General features: G+C 48.2%; 1 protein-coding gene and 1 long non-coding RNA gene across 4 annotated transcripts in view; one reads left to right on the top strand and one right to left on the bottom strand.

Annotated features, from left to right (window-relative positions):
- Positions 1–6,065: 6,065 nt before the first annotated feature.
- LOC135185346 (uncharacterized) lies at positions 6,066–9,792 on the top strand. 2 transcript variants are annotated; one of them, XR_010306463.1, is made up of 3 exons: positions 6,066–6,169; positions 6,379–6,515; positions 9,415–9,792. It is a non-coding gene; the product is annotated as an uncharacterized LOC135185346 (long non-coding RNA). The 2 variants fall into 2 exon arrangements; XR_010306462.1 differs by lacking the exon at positions 9,415–9,792 and having other exon boundaries at positions 6,379–6,653.
- A 1,393-nt stretch (positions 9,793–11,185) lies between these two features.
- Positions 11,186–15,212, bottom strand: part of GLRA1 (glycine receptor alpha 1) — a 45,029-nt gene continuing 41,002 nt past the window's right edge. The window contains exon 9 of one of the 2 annotated variants that reach the window (XM_064161315.1): positions 11,186–11,576. In XM_064161315.1, coding sequence (XP_064017385.1) covers positions 11,262–11,576 — 315 coding nt within the window. In that variant the 3' untranslated portion in view covers positions 11,186–11,261. The remainder of the gene's footprint in view (positions 11,577–15,212) is intronic. The other variant, XM_064161316.1, reaches the window with a different exon arrangement.

The raw sequence follows: 15,212 nt of genomic DNA, 5'->3' as shown, positions 1-15,212 counted from the left end.
AAGATAGGGAGGTTCTTCTTTAGGGTGGGCAGGGAGAAGAGACACTGAAGTGCTTAGTGATTAAATTGGCTTATTCTTTTTGAAGAATTTGGTGGCTTGAACTTTTCCAGCAGGAAAGTGCTTTATGTTCTGTGTTTCTCTACTCCTTCCTCTGATCATGCTGCTCTCCCCTCCAAGAAAATAAGCGTTGCCTTTTGTGTTTTCCAGATGTGTGTTAGTGAGCCAGCAGAGGTACTCAGAGAGCACTTGAGTTGCCCACATCTCTTTTCCTTCTTTCTACCTTAACTCTCAGTGATTAACTCTTACTCTGTGAATAATTTCTGATTATGTCCTGTGAGATACTGGTATTTACCTTTCAAGGAGAATGTTAAAACAGCTGAATATGAACTATTTTAATGCCTGTTTTAAAGAATCATAGGCTCACAGGATGTTGGACGTTGGAAGGGACCCAAAGAGATCACTGAGTCCAACCCCCTTGCCAGAGCAGGACAATACCATCTAACACAGATCACACAGGAACACATCCAGACAGGCCTTGAAAGTCTCCAGTGAAGGAGACTTCACGACCTCTCTGTGGACCCTGTGCCAGTGCTCTGGGACCCTTCCAGTAAAGAAGTTCCCCCTTGTGTTGAGGCGGAAACTCTTTTGCTGCAACTTACACCCATTCCTCCTTGTCCTATCCCAGGCAGCAAGTGAGCAGAGCCTGTCCCCTGCTCCTGGCCAGCCTTCAGATACTTATAAACTTTTATCAAATCCCCTCTCTTCTCCAGATTAAAAAGCCCCAGGTGCCTTAGCCTCTCCTCATAAGCCATGCCCTCCTGTCCCCTAGTCATCCTTGTAGCCCTCTGCTGGACCTTTTCCAGCAGATCCCTGTCCCTCTTCAACTGGGCAGCCCAAAACTGAACACAGCTTATTTGAAGTTACAGGAAGATGAGTTATGTCCTCCTAGCAGCTGTCTCTCTATCCTTAAAAGAGCTGATTAAACTGGGGCGGTTTTAAGGCTGCTGCTTCCTTCTGAAGTCTCAGTAAGACCCAAGAGTGAAAATAAAGCCACTCTGGCCTTGTTTCCTGTCCTACTCCTGGCTATGAACAAGCTTGGGAAAATACCTGCATCCTGATGGATTTAACTTTTATCAAGCACACACACAAAGAGTGCAGAAGTGGTTCAAATCAGGATTTAGTATTTACAAAAAGAGCATCGAGCAGTGAGCTCTGAGGGATGGATGTGCACCCAAGAGGGTGTTGTCCTCAGTCGTCTGTCCTGCTCCTTTACAGGAGGGTCTGTGTTGACAAACCTCCTGGTTTTACCCTGAGCTCCACCGGAGGGTGGAGGGTGGTTGGCGCTGTCCTTTCTTGGGAACAGTGGCTGCTGGCAGAGGGATGGGCAGCTGGAAACCTCTTACAGCCAAGCTTGTGTGTCAGAGCCCTTGGCTGTCACTTGCATCAACAGCATCAAGGCTCTGTTGTAGTTTGGAACAAATGAGCTTTAATAACTCAGGCTTTGGAAACAAACATATTCTTCATAAATAGGCTTACAGATGAGAGAGATACAGAGCATAGGATAAAACAATGCCACTAAATAGGCTTCTTTAAAAGATCCTGGGAGGTTTTCTTCCTAGATAACCAGATTTTCTTGGAGTTTGACCAGTGAAATGAATACCTGGGGAAAACAGTGTTCATCAAGGACACGAAGAGAACACTCCGGGTGCTGAAGTGTTTCTGTTTCTATTCCTTCTGTTATGTTTCCAATCAGAACGTGTTCCTGCTGTGTGTGTTTGTATCTCCTCTCCAAACCCAAATGTGCAATAGTTGCCCTGAAGGGTGATGGCTGCAGTATCTTTTTCTTCTCAAAGATAAATTAATTTACAAAACAAAGTAAATGGGTGTGCGTTTAGAGTTGGAAGGGAGAAAATCCTGGCTCTTCCCTTCCTTTTTCATTTAATATCACTGAAGTTGTTCATTACTTCTCAGTTTTAATAAGCATGAGATGTTCTACACTGCGGTGGAATGTGAGTAGACAACACAGTCCCTGAAATGGCACTGTCCACAATGATACTCTGCCTGCTTGTGGCTGCTGCTTGAGAGAGTGGGTGGTTACAAACCAGCTGCTTGAGACAGGCTTGTGCCTCTTCAGGCTTCCAAGCCTGCTTCCAGAGTGGTGATGCTGCAGGGATGGTAATGGGTGATGAAATGCACTGTGACCTCTGCAGGTCAGGCCGTTTTCGTGTGAGTCCCTTAGTGTGTTACTTCATCCTTTACATCTCTCTGTAGTTATGAATTCACTGAAGTTCTACTGTATCCCAGGTGCTCGTGGAATGTCTTTTAGCACAGTTGCCTTCTCCTTCAGTTCTTTTGAAACTGTCTCTCTTCCTGCAGCTTGCTAAGTCCATGAAAGCAGAGTTGAGCTCTGGCCATGCTGAGTGCTGTCAGTGTGTAATGGCCAGACTTGGGAACCACACCTACTTAGCCTTTTGTGTATGAGTTCCATTTTGTAGTAAGCTTGAGGTGCTCTAGGCAGTATGATTTTCAGGATGATGAAATCCAACTGCATGTGGCAGGTTAAGTCTCTTGGCCTTTGTGCCTTCATTTCTGTCACCTTGTGCACCTCTGGAGTCAGCCAGTGTCTCCTGACCTGCTGTGCCGGTCACAGGGAGTGCAGCACTGACTCTGCAGTGAGATGCCCTGACGTTGCAGTGAGCAGCAAGATGGAGCTCACAGCCAGAGTTCAAGCACAACTGACTGCTCTTCCCGGTGAGGGGAAGGTGGATTGACAGACCTGTCCTCAGATTCCCCCATAACGTCACCTTAATGTTTATTTCCCAACATTTCCAGTTAGGGCACTCCCAAAGCTGGCAGATCCCTAGGTTAACCTGCTGACTTGGCCTGATTTAAGGAGGGAAATGTATCAATCGTGGTTTTGAAATGCCCTGTCACGTTTAGTAACCCTCTTCGGTGCTGAAGAGGAGCATCAGCCTCGGAGGGGAGGTGCTGCTCTTAGAGTTCTCCGCTTCGAGAAGGTTAATTTAGGGATTTGCCAGCTTGGTCTGTGCTGTTGCTGAGCTTATTTTCTCTGGTTATTTCTGATCTGGAATTGGGAGAATGCAAGTGTTCTGGACTGAAACAGCTTTGGGAAGAGGGGAGACAAGGAACAGTACAAATACAGTGCAGGCAAAGTCAAAGCAGAGTGTTTCAAAGCTTTTGTTCAATTGTTTCCCCAGCTTAGGCAAGCATAATGTGAAGGAACTTGTCCACCTTTCTGCTAAGATTTGCTTGGGTCAGCCTCTAGCTGATCACTTGTTGCAGTGCTGAGCTCTGCTGCTGTGACCCGTAGCACTGACCAGTTACTACAGATGGTAAGGAAAGGATGTAACAATAGCCTGATTCAGCAGTGGTGGAGTTTCAGTGGTTAGGCTTTTCTCGCTTCTAAAGTGGGACTGATGGCAAGTTGAGGCATACATTTGATCAAGGACTTGCCAGGCCTGTTTGCTATGCTCCTACCTGTGAAGAATGTCTCAGTGTCCCCTACCTTAGCATGCAGTTGATCAGCAAGATGCATTTCCAGCAGTTATGTTACAGAGGCTGCTCCTTCTCTACTCCCTTTATTTGCTGTTTTCTTGAGCATTGTTCTGAGAGGTCACAGTGCCCATGCTCTGCCAGGCATTGCTCATGCTTTAGAAGTGAGGCCTCATGAATTCTCTTTCCAACCTCTCAAAGAACAAGCACAAGCATTTAAAGGCTCAGCTCCCAGGAGCACCACGTGAACTGAGATTACAATTCTGACTGCACTTACTACAAGGAGAAGTACTGCAAACTCCCGTACCCTACATGATGCTGTCTACTCCTTTCCTCTCTGATCCCTGCCTTTGCTCTGCTCCTGGGTAGTGAGCAGAACTTTAGGACTCTTTCTTCTAACACTGGAGCAGAGCTGGCTTAGAAGCTACAGGCACAACAGTTTTGTCCATCTGTGGCCCATCACAAGCTGCAGAGCTGTCCCTGCTCCTCAAGGTTCACGTGCTGGCTCTTCAGCCCATCACAAGCAACTGTGATGAGGCTATTTTAAACAACATGCAAGTGCATATCCAGGAGAGGTGGCTAAGGCACCACTCTTGGCACAATCTGTTCAATATTGCATAGCTTTAGTTCACTGAAGGTCAGTGTTTGGGGTTACACTGAAGCCAAAGCCCCAGTGCTGCTGTTGGAAGTCATGGCCTGTGGGTCTCTGCAGGGCTAGGGTAGGGCAATGCTGATTTCAGCAACACTGCAATCAGGCTTCCACTACAATTCCAGCTGTGAGGCTGCCTTCATTATGAGGTTGATTCAGGCTTGAACCTGGACCTGTAATTTAGTGCTCATTCTATGGTGTGCTCAAGCCTGGCCAGCTGGCTGAGCTGGTCCACTGCCTAAGGCTTAGTTAGTGTTTTTGTGACCAATGACTCGATATCGCCAACGTGCTAAAGTAAGGCACATGCCTCCTCCCACAGACCCATTGGGGAAGGTGATTTTTGTTTTGCTATAGTACTGGTAACCCTGGGCCCAGCTTCCTAAAATCTTCAGTAGCAGAAGCTGCTTGTGAGCTCTGAGCCACTCAGACCTGGCAGCTCCAGACCACTGCTACCTGTCCCTGCTTATGCTGAGCTTGACTCACCTGCCGTGGCAATGAGCTCTAAGCTGGAGCACGTAGCTACTGATGGCACCTCATGTGCCAAGCAGGCTCAGCCAAGCTCCCTGGATGGAGAAGAGGATGTCCTTGTTTGACTTAAGCTACACTTAGGCATTCAAAGGGCAAATTTATAACTGAAAGATAGTTGCAAACCACCCAGGTGGCTTGCTTATGGTGGGGATTATGCTATGCTCAGTGAAAGATGGATGGCTTTATACTGGAAGCGCTGACATACTGGAACCTCAGACTGGGAACAGGTAGTAGGGCTTAGTATCCTCTTTTGTGAGGACTACTGCTGTTGGGAAGCTGCTGAGGTCCCTCTCTCTTGTGCTTTTGGTTTTTTGGCTGGCTTCTTGCTGTTGGTTAGAGTAGCAACTGCCACTAAGCACAGCATGCAAGCCCTAGCAGTGACGCTTTGAGTGTAGATGGGATTAAGCCAAAATGAAATGGTCCCTGACTTCCCTCAACGTGGCAACATCTCCCTGTGCTGAATCTGTTCCCAGTGCATGCACTGTCCCTGTGTGTGGCTTGGGTCAGTCCTTGGCTAACCAACCCATGACTGCTGGGGGCTAGCCCTACCTCAGGATGGGCTTCAGCACTCCCCTTGGAACAGACCTGGGAATGTCACTACAAGACTCCCTTACAACGTCTCCTCAGAAGCCTCCTAGTGAAGTGCATGAGGAGTGCAGTTCAGGTTTGCTGGAGCTGATGGTCACCATTCCATAACACAATCTTAGTTCCTGCTGTCAGCTTTGATTCTTGCATCGTGTCTGTAGCAACATCTGCCTCGAATGCCAGGAGAGAAGACTCTGTGAGGTAGCATGTAAACAAGCATCTCCTAGTGTCTGTGTTTCCCCTTTCAGTCTGTGCCAGGAGCCTCATTTGGCGAGCAATTAGCCAGCAATTTCCCCTGTTAGGTGTGGAAACGATTCCTCTCTTCACAGGCTGCTATGTGGTTTGAGTCCTTCACTATTCTACAGTACTTGGTCCTCTGCTGGCAGCACAATGCTTGGGACAACGTGATAGGGTGAGGCAGGGTAGAAATGAACCAGGAAAACTGCAGACCTTACAACTAAGAAAGTTAGGACCCCTGCTTCAGGGGAGATCAGAGCTTAGAATTCCTCAGCAACAGGCTTGGCCTGTGCTTCCCATTACCAAACTAACTCCAGTATCTCTGGTCCAGGCTCTGCACTTCAGTGTTACCTCAGTGTGGGATCACTTGAGGGCATTCCCCACAGGCTCCTTATCCCAAGGCTTCTCAGAGGAGATGAGTCACCTAGCACCAGCCTCTCCCCAGCAGCTGCTGACAGAGCCTGAAGCATCTCTCAGCATCTTGCCTTGTGCAACATCTTACACGTTGCCTGGTTCACAACAGCTTCTTTTTCCTCAACCCATGACAGGCTTTCTGCTATACACCACAGGAGAAGGAGGCTTGGAATAGGAGAGCTTGATTCCCAATAAACAGCTGCTCTGCAACTGGATCATTGCTAAACATGGAGCACTACAGAGGTAATATAAAAACAAATTGCTTTCTGAGTTAGGCTGCTTTGCTTCCACACACAGCATAACCATAAAAAAGACCTTGTTGGCCACACTTGCATTCCCCAGGAGTCCTTTTCATGCATAATTTGCTGTGAGGGCAAGTCCCTGGTAGCTCTGTAAGCCTACTCTCTTGAAAGGAATGGTTTTATTGACACGTTTTGTCCTTTATTTCCCAGGACACCTATTGATGCCAGGCCTTTCAAAGGTTGCACAGCTGAGGAGCTTTGCCTCATAAGAAATGAAAGTTCAGGTGGTGAAAGGAAGGAGATGGACACAGGAATATGAGACCTACTTGAGCAAAGACTTGTGTAAGGTCATTCGAACAAGGAATGAGCTATTGGCAGAAGTTGTTCCTTTAGTGGAGGGCCAAGAACTGTAACTGGTTTAGGAATAGTAGCACAGGACTAAAATATGATTGTAGGAAGTCTGAAAAATATGGTGCTATTCAGAATAGCCTCTTCTCTCCCTTTGCTGTGTGCCTTTCTCTATATATTAGCAATACTTCTCTTTTACACCAGCATTAAGAAACAAAGATCTTGTGTTGGATTTGCCTCAAAATTTAGACATCTTCAGAGAAGGCAAAAGAAGAAAAACCTTCCAGAAAAATCAGGGAAAGTGGCAAAAAGATTCTCTTCAGGATAGGAAACTACTCTGCATTTGAAATTGATGCTTTTGGAAACAAAATCATAGACTCAACCAGATTGGAAAAGAACTCCAAGCTCATCCAGTCCAACCTATCACCCAGCCCTGTCCAGTCAACTAGACCGTGGCACTAAGTGCCTGAACCAGTCTCCAGCCCTGACCCACAAAGGCTTCCAGGTCAAGAGGAATGAGGGCACTATCAGCCACGTGAAGTGAATGACCTTGCCTGTGTGTTTAAAGCCAAACTGGTGCTTTGCCAGGGTCAAGGCTAAGCCTTGCAATCTGTAGCAGACCATGTGCTTACTGGTCTATCCTGGATGCTCTTCAGCACCTCTCCCAGATTTCCATGGTACTGGAATCCTAGATAGAAAGTCAACTTAATCAGGAATTCATGTGAGGAAAAACTCACCTGCTGGACCAAATTTATCCTACTACTTCTTTTCCACAGCTGCATTTCTCTACAAGGAAAAATAATCCCTGCTCTTGAGGTATACATTTCTAGCAGCATCTGGAAATGATATTGTATGGAATCAAGAGTCTAAGTGAATTAGGATCCTGTTTTCTCTCTTCACAGCCACACCAGCTGCTGTCTCTTTTATTCAGAGGTTCTGCTTCCGAGCCTTGTTCTTAACAAGGGTGAACAATGGCTGAGTTAAATTCCATCAGTATGCCTGGAAGCCACCCTGCAATATCAAATCTTGTACATCCTGCCTAATAAATGTAATTGCTGGCACTGTGGAAGCAGCCTACTTTGAAGATGAGATAGGCTATCAAAGCAAGCTCTGTTGCAACACAGAGACTAAACTCAGCCTAGCACAGGTGGAGAAAAAGGTTTGCTATTTTTTTAACAGCACAGACTTGCCAGGGGCTCCTAGGACAGCCTAAAAGTCTTGCTTACATGATGGGCTGGCAGGATGGCTGTGGGACAGCTCTCCCAGCACCATCAGACCTTTGCCAAGACTCCAGCATGTTTCATGTTGGGATGTGAGTGCTGCTCATTGTCACTGGGCTGGCAACCCTGGGAGTGGAAAATAGCCCAAATGGAATCTGGCTGTTTAATGAAGAGAAAATAATGCTGCTTATGGTGAGCATCAACGTGCCTACTAGTTGGCAGAGTCAAACTGGATGCAAAGACAGGTTGGTAAGTATGTGATTTTATTTGGGTCTCTGAAGCCCTGTGACCTCCTCTAGCTAAAGTCTTTCTGTGTAAGTAGAAAACACATCTTTGTGATGACTTCTAGTCTTTGATTTGCCTTGCCTGGTGCCAAGAAGTGACACTGCAGCTCAAGGGAAGCAATAATTGTGAGCTTATCTGCATCTCTGAGCAATAGGTCTAGGATGAACACGAGACTCCTCTTTGATCTCAAGGCTCTTCTCTAAGCTGGAACAGAGTGAAGCGAGGTAGGAAGGTATTCCTTCTCCCTCCTCTAGTCTTGCCCTTGGAATGTAGGATCAAAACTCACTTGGCTGGGGAGAATGATGCACAGGATTTGTTAACAACCCGCGGGCAACTCCTTAGAGCTGCTCCAGCCGGTAAGGAAATCCGCAGCTGGCTGAGTGCCAGCAAAGCCATCCCAGGTAGCCCGGAGAGACTGAGAAGCTGAACCACAACCCAATTGCCTGACTCTGAAGTGCAAGGTCTGGGCATCGAGGCAGGACAAACATCCTTTTTGCCCAGATGACAGCGATTCGCAGCCGCTCTGCGGTGCGTGGGCTGCCAAACCCTGCTGCCGGGCAGGGAGGGGAATTCCCTGGATTTGCTCTTTCATCTCAGACAAGGACGAGCCGTTTAGAGCAATTGCACAAGCCGCAGTTGGCACGGCCGGCCCTGGTGCGTGCAGGGAGGGTTCAATAATTCAGCAAGCAAAAGCAGAGCCAGCAGCAGACTTGGGCACCAGCCAAGGCTCAGAAAGTTGTCCTAGCATCAAAAATAAACCCCAGCCCGCCTCTGCCTCCACAGCTTGAGATCTCCCTGCCTGGGGAAACACTGTCCGCCAGGGGAGGGACGAAGCCTCCCTCGGCCCACAGGTTTTGTGCTGCTCCGATAGAAGGGAGGGCAAAAGGAGGAGGAGAAGGGGTGGGAGAGATGTACTGCTTCACACTGATGTTGCATGACTCTGGCGTGCCTCAGCAGTGCCTCAGGGCTCGGAGCTAGGTGGCCTCTGCCAAAACGTTAGGAAATTCTGCTCTTTGCTCTAGTCCACACAGTGACCATCAGGGCTCTTTTTCTCTCTCCCTTTTCTGTTTTGTTCCTTGTAGTTTTTGTATTACCTTCTCTACTGTGGTTTGATAGGGGAATTTATTATCACTTTCTCCTTCTTTTCCTTTTCTCCTTCTCTCCCCTTTCCCCCCCTATAAATAAAGTGTATGTAGTGCTGGTGAAAGGTGCTCAGCTGGCAGCCTCCAAGATGGTGTCTGTCTACTTAGTCCTAGAGAGCCCTGATTGTTTTCTCTTGGCACCAACCCTGTGCTAGTTTAGCTCACAGTTCTCTGTGCTCTTCTACCTTCTCTCAGAGCTGTACTAGTTGGGACACCCATGGCTCACCTTAGACTCCTGCCTCCTGTTTCAGGCTTGGACGCTGCTGCCCTGAGCCAGACTGGACCTGACAGTGCTGGAGGGCACATTGCTCTGAGCTGTGTCAGCTGCTGTAGAGGATGCAGCTTCTGTAAGCAGGAATCTCCGCTCCCAGAGCAAGCATCTAGTCTGCAGCCCAGGTCAGCTGTGGTTTGGTCTTCAGCAGAAGATGGGGAAGAGAAAGGAAAGTAGAAGCACCTCTTAGGTGCCCCTTGTCTCTCTGTCTTTGTTCAGTGCCTAACCCAGACCAAACCCCAAGTGCTTCAGTGCAGACTGATTGTCTCCTCCTTCATACTCCCTTGTTAAAGTGCAAATGAACATGACTAAAACATCAGGGTGCTGCAGCCTGGTTTGTGCCCAGGGTCCTAGAGAAGCAAGTTGGGCATCTAAACCCTTGACTTGCCTATACCAGGCTTTCAAACAACACCCTGCAGGTGTTTGGGTGCATCCCTCCCCACCTCCAACACCAACCTGTGCTACCTCTTGGCCAAAGGGAAATTCCTTTGTCCATCCATTCCCACCTCCCTCCCACCCTTCCCCTTTCTCGGTAAACCGTGCCAGCCTCTCCCAGGACTCTGCTGGGCAGCAGGGAGAGGCAAAGCAGCCCCTCCTATCTTCCTATCCATGTTAAAGCTAAATGCAGCACCAAAATAGATACAAAAATAGAGCTTTGGGCCTCTTGGCCCAGCTTCACTCTTAATATTAGTGCTATGAAATGTCTGAAAATAAAAGCTGCTCTCTCTGTACACACCTTCCCCCCCCTCCCCACCCCTCACTGACAATATTGCTGTCACAACAAGGCATCAAAGATGCCTCTTCTCTCTACTTTTGAAATAGAAATTTCTGCTCTAACTCCTCCAACACTTCCACCCCCTCACTGGAAACAAACAGAGGAGAAAGGAGGGGGGGGTGGGTGGGGAGGGGAGAAAACAAAACAAAACCTCTTTCATAAACTCTTTCATCACTTCCAGTGTTCTGACTAGCTTTTCTGACTCCTGGGCCTGAAATCCTGCCAGGTCGTTTAAAAGGACAGAAGGTACCTGTGATTGCTGATGAAGGCCCTGATGTCCTTATCGGGTTTCTGATTGGATGCTCTCTGATGGGGATGAGCGAAGGGAATGCATTTGCTTTCCTCTATCCAAAAGTCACAGAGTGTCTGCTCGGCAAACCCGTGACTAGAGAAAGTCAATATATAACATAAGCAACAACCCAGAGCCTCTTTCTTCAGCTTCCCTCTCTATCCATTTTCAAAGTGCATAAAGCTAGAGAAGCATAGAATGATTTTCTTGCCTTTTCTTAACCTTTTCTTGGGGCTTTTTATCCCCTCCCCTCCCAAGTGCTTGACTGGTATGGCCTTTCTAGAGCAAAAGTCAGATAAAGCATAATTGCAGTCAGTTTTTGCACATGGAATCATGAATCATTCCAGTGATTTGAGAGTCTAAGCTGTTAATAAGCTTAAAAAAAATAAGATTGTTTGGGGGGGAGGGGGTGTGTGTGTGTGTGTTTCTTTTTTGATTGTTTTCCTTTTGCATTATAATTAAGCATGAGTAGATATTAATATATTACACCGCTTGGATTGCAGCTGGAGCAATCCAAACCTTTCCTACGCTGTAAAACTAACCCCCAACCCTGTTCTCCCCGGAGCAAGAGCTGCTGCTTCTCTCCTCCCTGTGCCACTCCTCCTCAGTTCACGGAATTAAAAGTCCCTCCCAGCCCCCCCCTCCCCCTCCCCCTTCCCTTTTTTGTTTTTAGTAGATATTGCCACATTCTTAAATTCATGCATAGCTGCATTGCTATTGCACATAGATGAAGGGCTGCTCCCTCCCAGCCGCTCGCCTTCCCTCACTGGTTGTGCACATCCTCTCTGCGGACGATCTTGTAGATGATCCAGTAGAAGATGTTGAAGATGAGGAAAGCCATGGGGAAGCCAATGCGTGAGATCTTGTCGATCTTCTTGGCCCGTTGGATGAAGAGCTTCCGCATCTCCTCCGGGGAGCGGGAGGGCGGAGGCACCGGGTTGGCTGTGTTGTTGTTGTTGGCACCCTTGATGGAGATGCCGTCCTTGGCTTGTAGGCAGGCTGGTCCCATCCCGTAGGCGGTGAAGTTGAACCTGCCTTCGCCAGCTTCGTCCTCCTGGAACAGATTCAGCATGGGGCTCTACTTAAAATGAGCTACAGACAGTGCACCCTCGCTATAAGGCTCTCCGCTGCCAGCTGCCTGCTCTGCAAGGGAAAGGTTCCTCTGTTGTGCCCCGACCTCGTCGCCTTTGGGCTAACTCTCTGCTCTTGGGAGAACAGCCTTATAGAAGGGTGCCAGCTGTGTGAGGTACAGATGCAAATCAGGGGATCAAGGCACCCCATGGAGAACAGGACTGACTTCCACCCCGTTGGGCTCTTTGGCACACTCGGAGAGTTCATGGCACTGCCTTCTTTTTTCCATTTGCATCCCCTGTTTTGCTTCTGCCTTTCCCTCCCCTCCCCCTCCTATCGGCACCTTCTTTGCTTTGCCTGTGCTGCATCAGCTTGCCCAGAAGGAGTGGGCTCCATGTAACTCACGTAGGTGAAGCTGCAGCGTGAGATTTCCTACGGAGTTACATGGCTGAGCAGGCGCCGAGACCCGTCCAGGAAAAGACCTCTGCAGCAGCATGCAACCAGCCCTCTGCTCATCTGCCCATGGGAGACCCTGAGCCCTACAGCTCCACCCTGCAAGCTGTCTTCCTGGTGGGGAGCAGAAGTGCCCTTCTACAAGTTGGTGGTAAGACATGACTGCTTGTGCTGATTCTAGGTACTGAGAAAGATAGAGTTTACTTTCCCAGCTAAAGGCAGGTGCTGTTTGGTGGTGGAGGCTTTGCAAGCTTCTCAGATCGATTGACAGAATCTTAGGATGGGTTTGGTGTGGAAGGAACCTTTGGAAGTCACCTAGTACAACCACCCTGCAGTGAGCAGGAACATCTCCAACTACATCAGGTTGTTCAGAGCCTTGTTCAACCTGAGCTGAGATGTTTCCAAGGATGGACAGGCAGAGACTCATCATCCTTAGTGTAAAAAGTCTTTTTCTTCTGTTTAGTCTCACTCTTCCTCTTTTAGCTTAAGACAACCACCCCTTGTCCTTTAAGAGGGGTTTAGGGTGGAAGAAACCTTTGGAAGTCACCTAGTACAACCACCCTGCAGTGAGCAGGAACATCTCCAACTACATCAGGTTGTTCAGAGCCCTGTCCAAGCAACCTGGGATGTTTTCAAGGATGGACAGGCAGGGTTTCACCACCCTTAGTGTGAAAAATCTTTTAGTTTCCTCTTTTACCTTAAAACAACCGCCTTGTCCTGTCACAACTGGCCCTGCTGAAGTGCCTGTGCCCATCTTTCTTATAGCCTCCTTTAAGAAGTGAAAGTCAACAATAAGGTCTCCCTAGAGCCCTTTCTTCTCTAAGCCCTGTGTGGTTGAACTTGGGGCTGTAATCATATGGAAGATCAAGTCTGGCCAAAATAATGCAACCAGTGAGTTGCAGAGGCAGGCTCAGAAACCTGATTAAAGAATGCTAAGGTCAGTGCCACTGATTAACTGCTACGGAGGCTGACCCACGCTCTGTACCCCAACATGGAACTCCCAGCCCTGTCACCTGTAACCTTCCTACCTGACCTGCCCCTGCTGCCCCTTCCTCTCTCCTTGGCAGAGTGTCTTTTCTGGATGGCCCTGTGCTGAGCAGGTAGCTGCATGGGATGGAAGGTCTGTGCTGGGAGGCTGAGGCAGAGCAGCAGCAAGAGCACGCTGGCATAGCTGAGCAAAGCAACACAACCCAAATAAAGTCAAACCTTTGTTGTTTTGGGGGTTAATTAGAGGAGGGTTAGCAAGCTGGTGAGTTGTGTGCCCTAGCAGGAGGTTTATTCTTTTCAGAGTTGTGGTTTTGCAGCCCTTTGGCAGGTTCTTCCTTGCTCTGGTTGTGTCACCTTGGTGTGTAGCTGCTGCTTGGCATCTTGATGCCCAACAATCCTTTTGGGCCCTAACAACACTTCTGTGAGGGGGCAGTGAACTGGTTGGGGAAACTGAGGCACTGGGATCTCTAGTCTAATCCTCCCCTTTCTTTCTGAGGGAAGGAAGTAACAGATGGCTCAGAAATGGAAAGGGAGAGATGAAACCTGGCAGCAGTATTCATTGATTTTTGTCTTTATGCCTTACAGAGGAAGACAGAATCTTACTGAGGAGAATAAACTAACACTTTACATCCAGCTCTGAGGAAAGTAAGGAACAGCTTTGTCTGGATGTGTTTCATGCCAGGGCATGGCACACCGAGCTGTAAAGAATGACTGCTTGGTTTTGATAGGGACAGACCTAACAAACATGAGCATGAGCTCAGTCCTCTCCCCAGCTACCTCCACCAGTATGGACCACTGCACAATCTCTCTCCATTTTAGCCCAGCATGCCATACCTAAACCAGGCAGAGCTACCCAGACAAGTCAGGGCATTGGAATGGAGCAATTAGGTTCTTTGGCAGCTGCACTAATCCATTTGCAGTCAGCTCCCAGTTTTCTGATGAGCCTGCAAACCTTATTCCTTTTGCTTTTGCAAGTGTTTTTGTTTATGCTTTGTTCCAATTAAACCCCTGTGAGATTGGGCAGGGACTGCAGTGGCAGCCTGGTGTTCAGTGGAACAGCTCTGGCAAGAACCTCTGAAACTCAGCTGTGTGTTAGTGGTTTTTTACTCCTTATTTGTCAACAGAGTGATCTGCATGCAACAGCCTGCATCCAGATAGAGGATGCCTGAATTTTAGATGATGGGAGTCCAGAGGAGGGTAACAAAGCTGGGAAAGGGCCTAGAGAATAAATCTTATGAGGAGTGACTGAGGGAGCTGGGGATGGTGAGTTCAAAAAGAGGAGGCTGAGGGCAGACCTCATTGCTGTCTAAAGCTACCTGAAGGGATGTTGTGGAGAGGTTGCTGCTGGTCAGGTAACTGGAGACAGAACAAGGAGGAAAGGCCTCAAACTGAGGCTGAAGAGGTTTAGATTTGACACTAGGAAAAAGTTTTTCATGGAGAGAGTGGTCAGGGACTGGAATGAGCTGCACAGGGAGGTGGTGGAGTCACCCACTCTAGATGTGTTTAAAGGTGCTCAGGGATAGCTTAGTGCCAGGGATAGACTTAGTGCCATGGTCTAGTTGATTGGACAGGGCTGGATGCTAGGTTGGACTGGATGATCTTGGAGGTCTTTTCCAACCTGGTTGATTCTATGATATGGTTTAAGGTGAATCTTGTAGAGTAGGGTTCTAGGTTGGACTTGATGATGCTGAGCGGTTTTTCCAACCTGGATGTTTCTGTGATTCTGTGAGACAAAACCACTATGTGGCACCTGTGCTGGGTGACTTTGGCTTCACCAGCATCTTCTGAACCAAAACTGATTGGCAGAGTTGGTATTGAGATGGCAAGGCCCTGCTCTGGCCAGACAAAATGGATGGGTGTGATGTTCTCATCCGATGCTGTTTTTGCCTTGTGTTTGTCCAGCACTTTTCACCTCTGGTCCTGACTGGGTTGGGGGCAAGTGAACAAAAACCTCATATCCTGCAAATAGGACAACTGGAGCAAAGAGGCAAATCTACCAAGAGACAGACATTCCTGCTCCTTTTCCCTCACTGCCTCCTGCAATGGTGGCAGTTCTCTAGGCACACACACTGTGAACTGCTGTAGGACAGCTTAGAACCTGGGAAAAACTGAATGGCTGGGACAGTGGAGCAGTGGAATGGGAGGTCTATGGATAAGAGAGATCATGGAGAGCTCTTTAAAACAGAGGACAGACAAATATCTA

Source organism: Pogoniulus pusillus, chromosome 22, assembly GCF_015220805.1.
Source record: "Pogoniulus pusillus isolate bPogPus1 chromosome 22, bPogPus1.pri, whole genome shotgun sequence".
Lineage (NCBI taxonomy): Eukaryota > Metazoa > Chordata > Aves > Piciformes > Lybiidae > Pogoniulus > Pogoniulus pusillus.
This window is presented reverse-complemented; position numbering and strand designations above follow the sequence as displayed.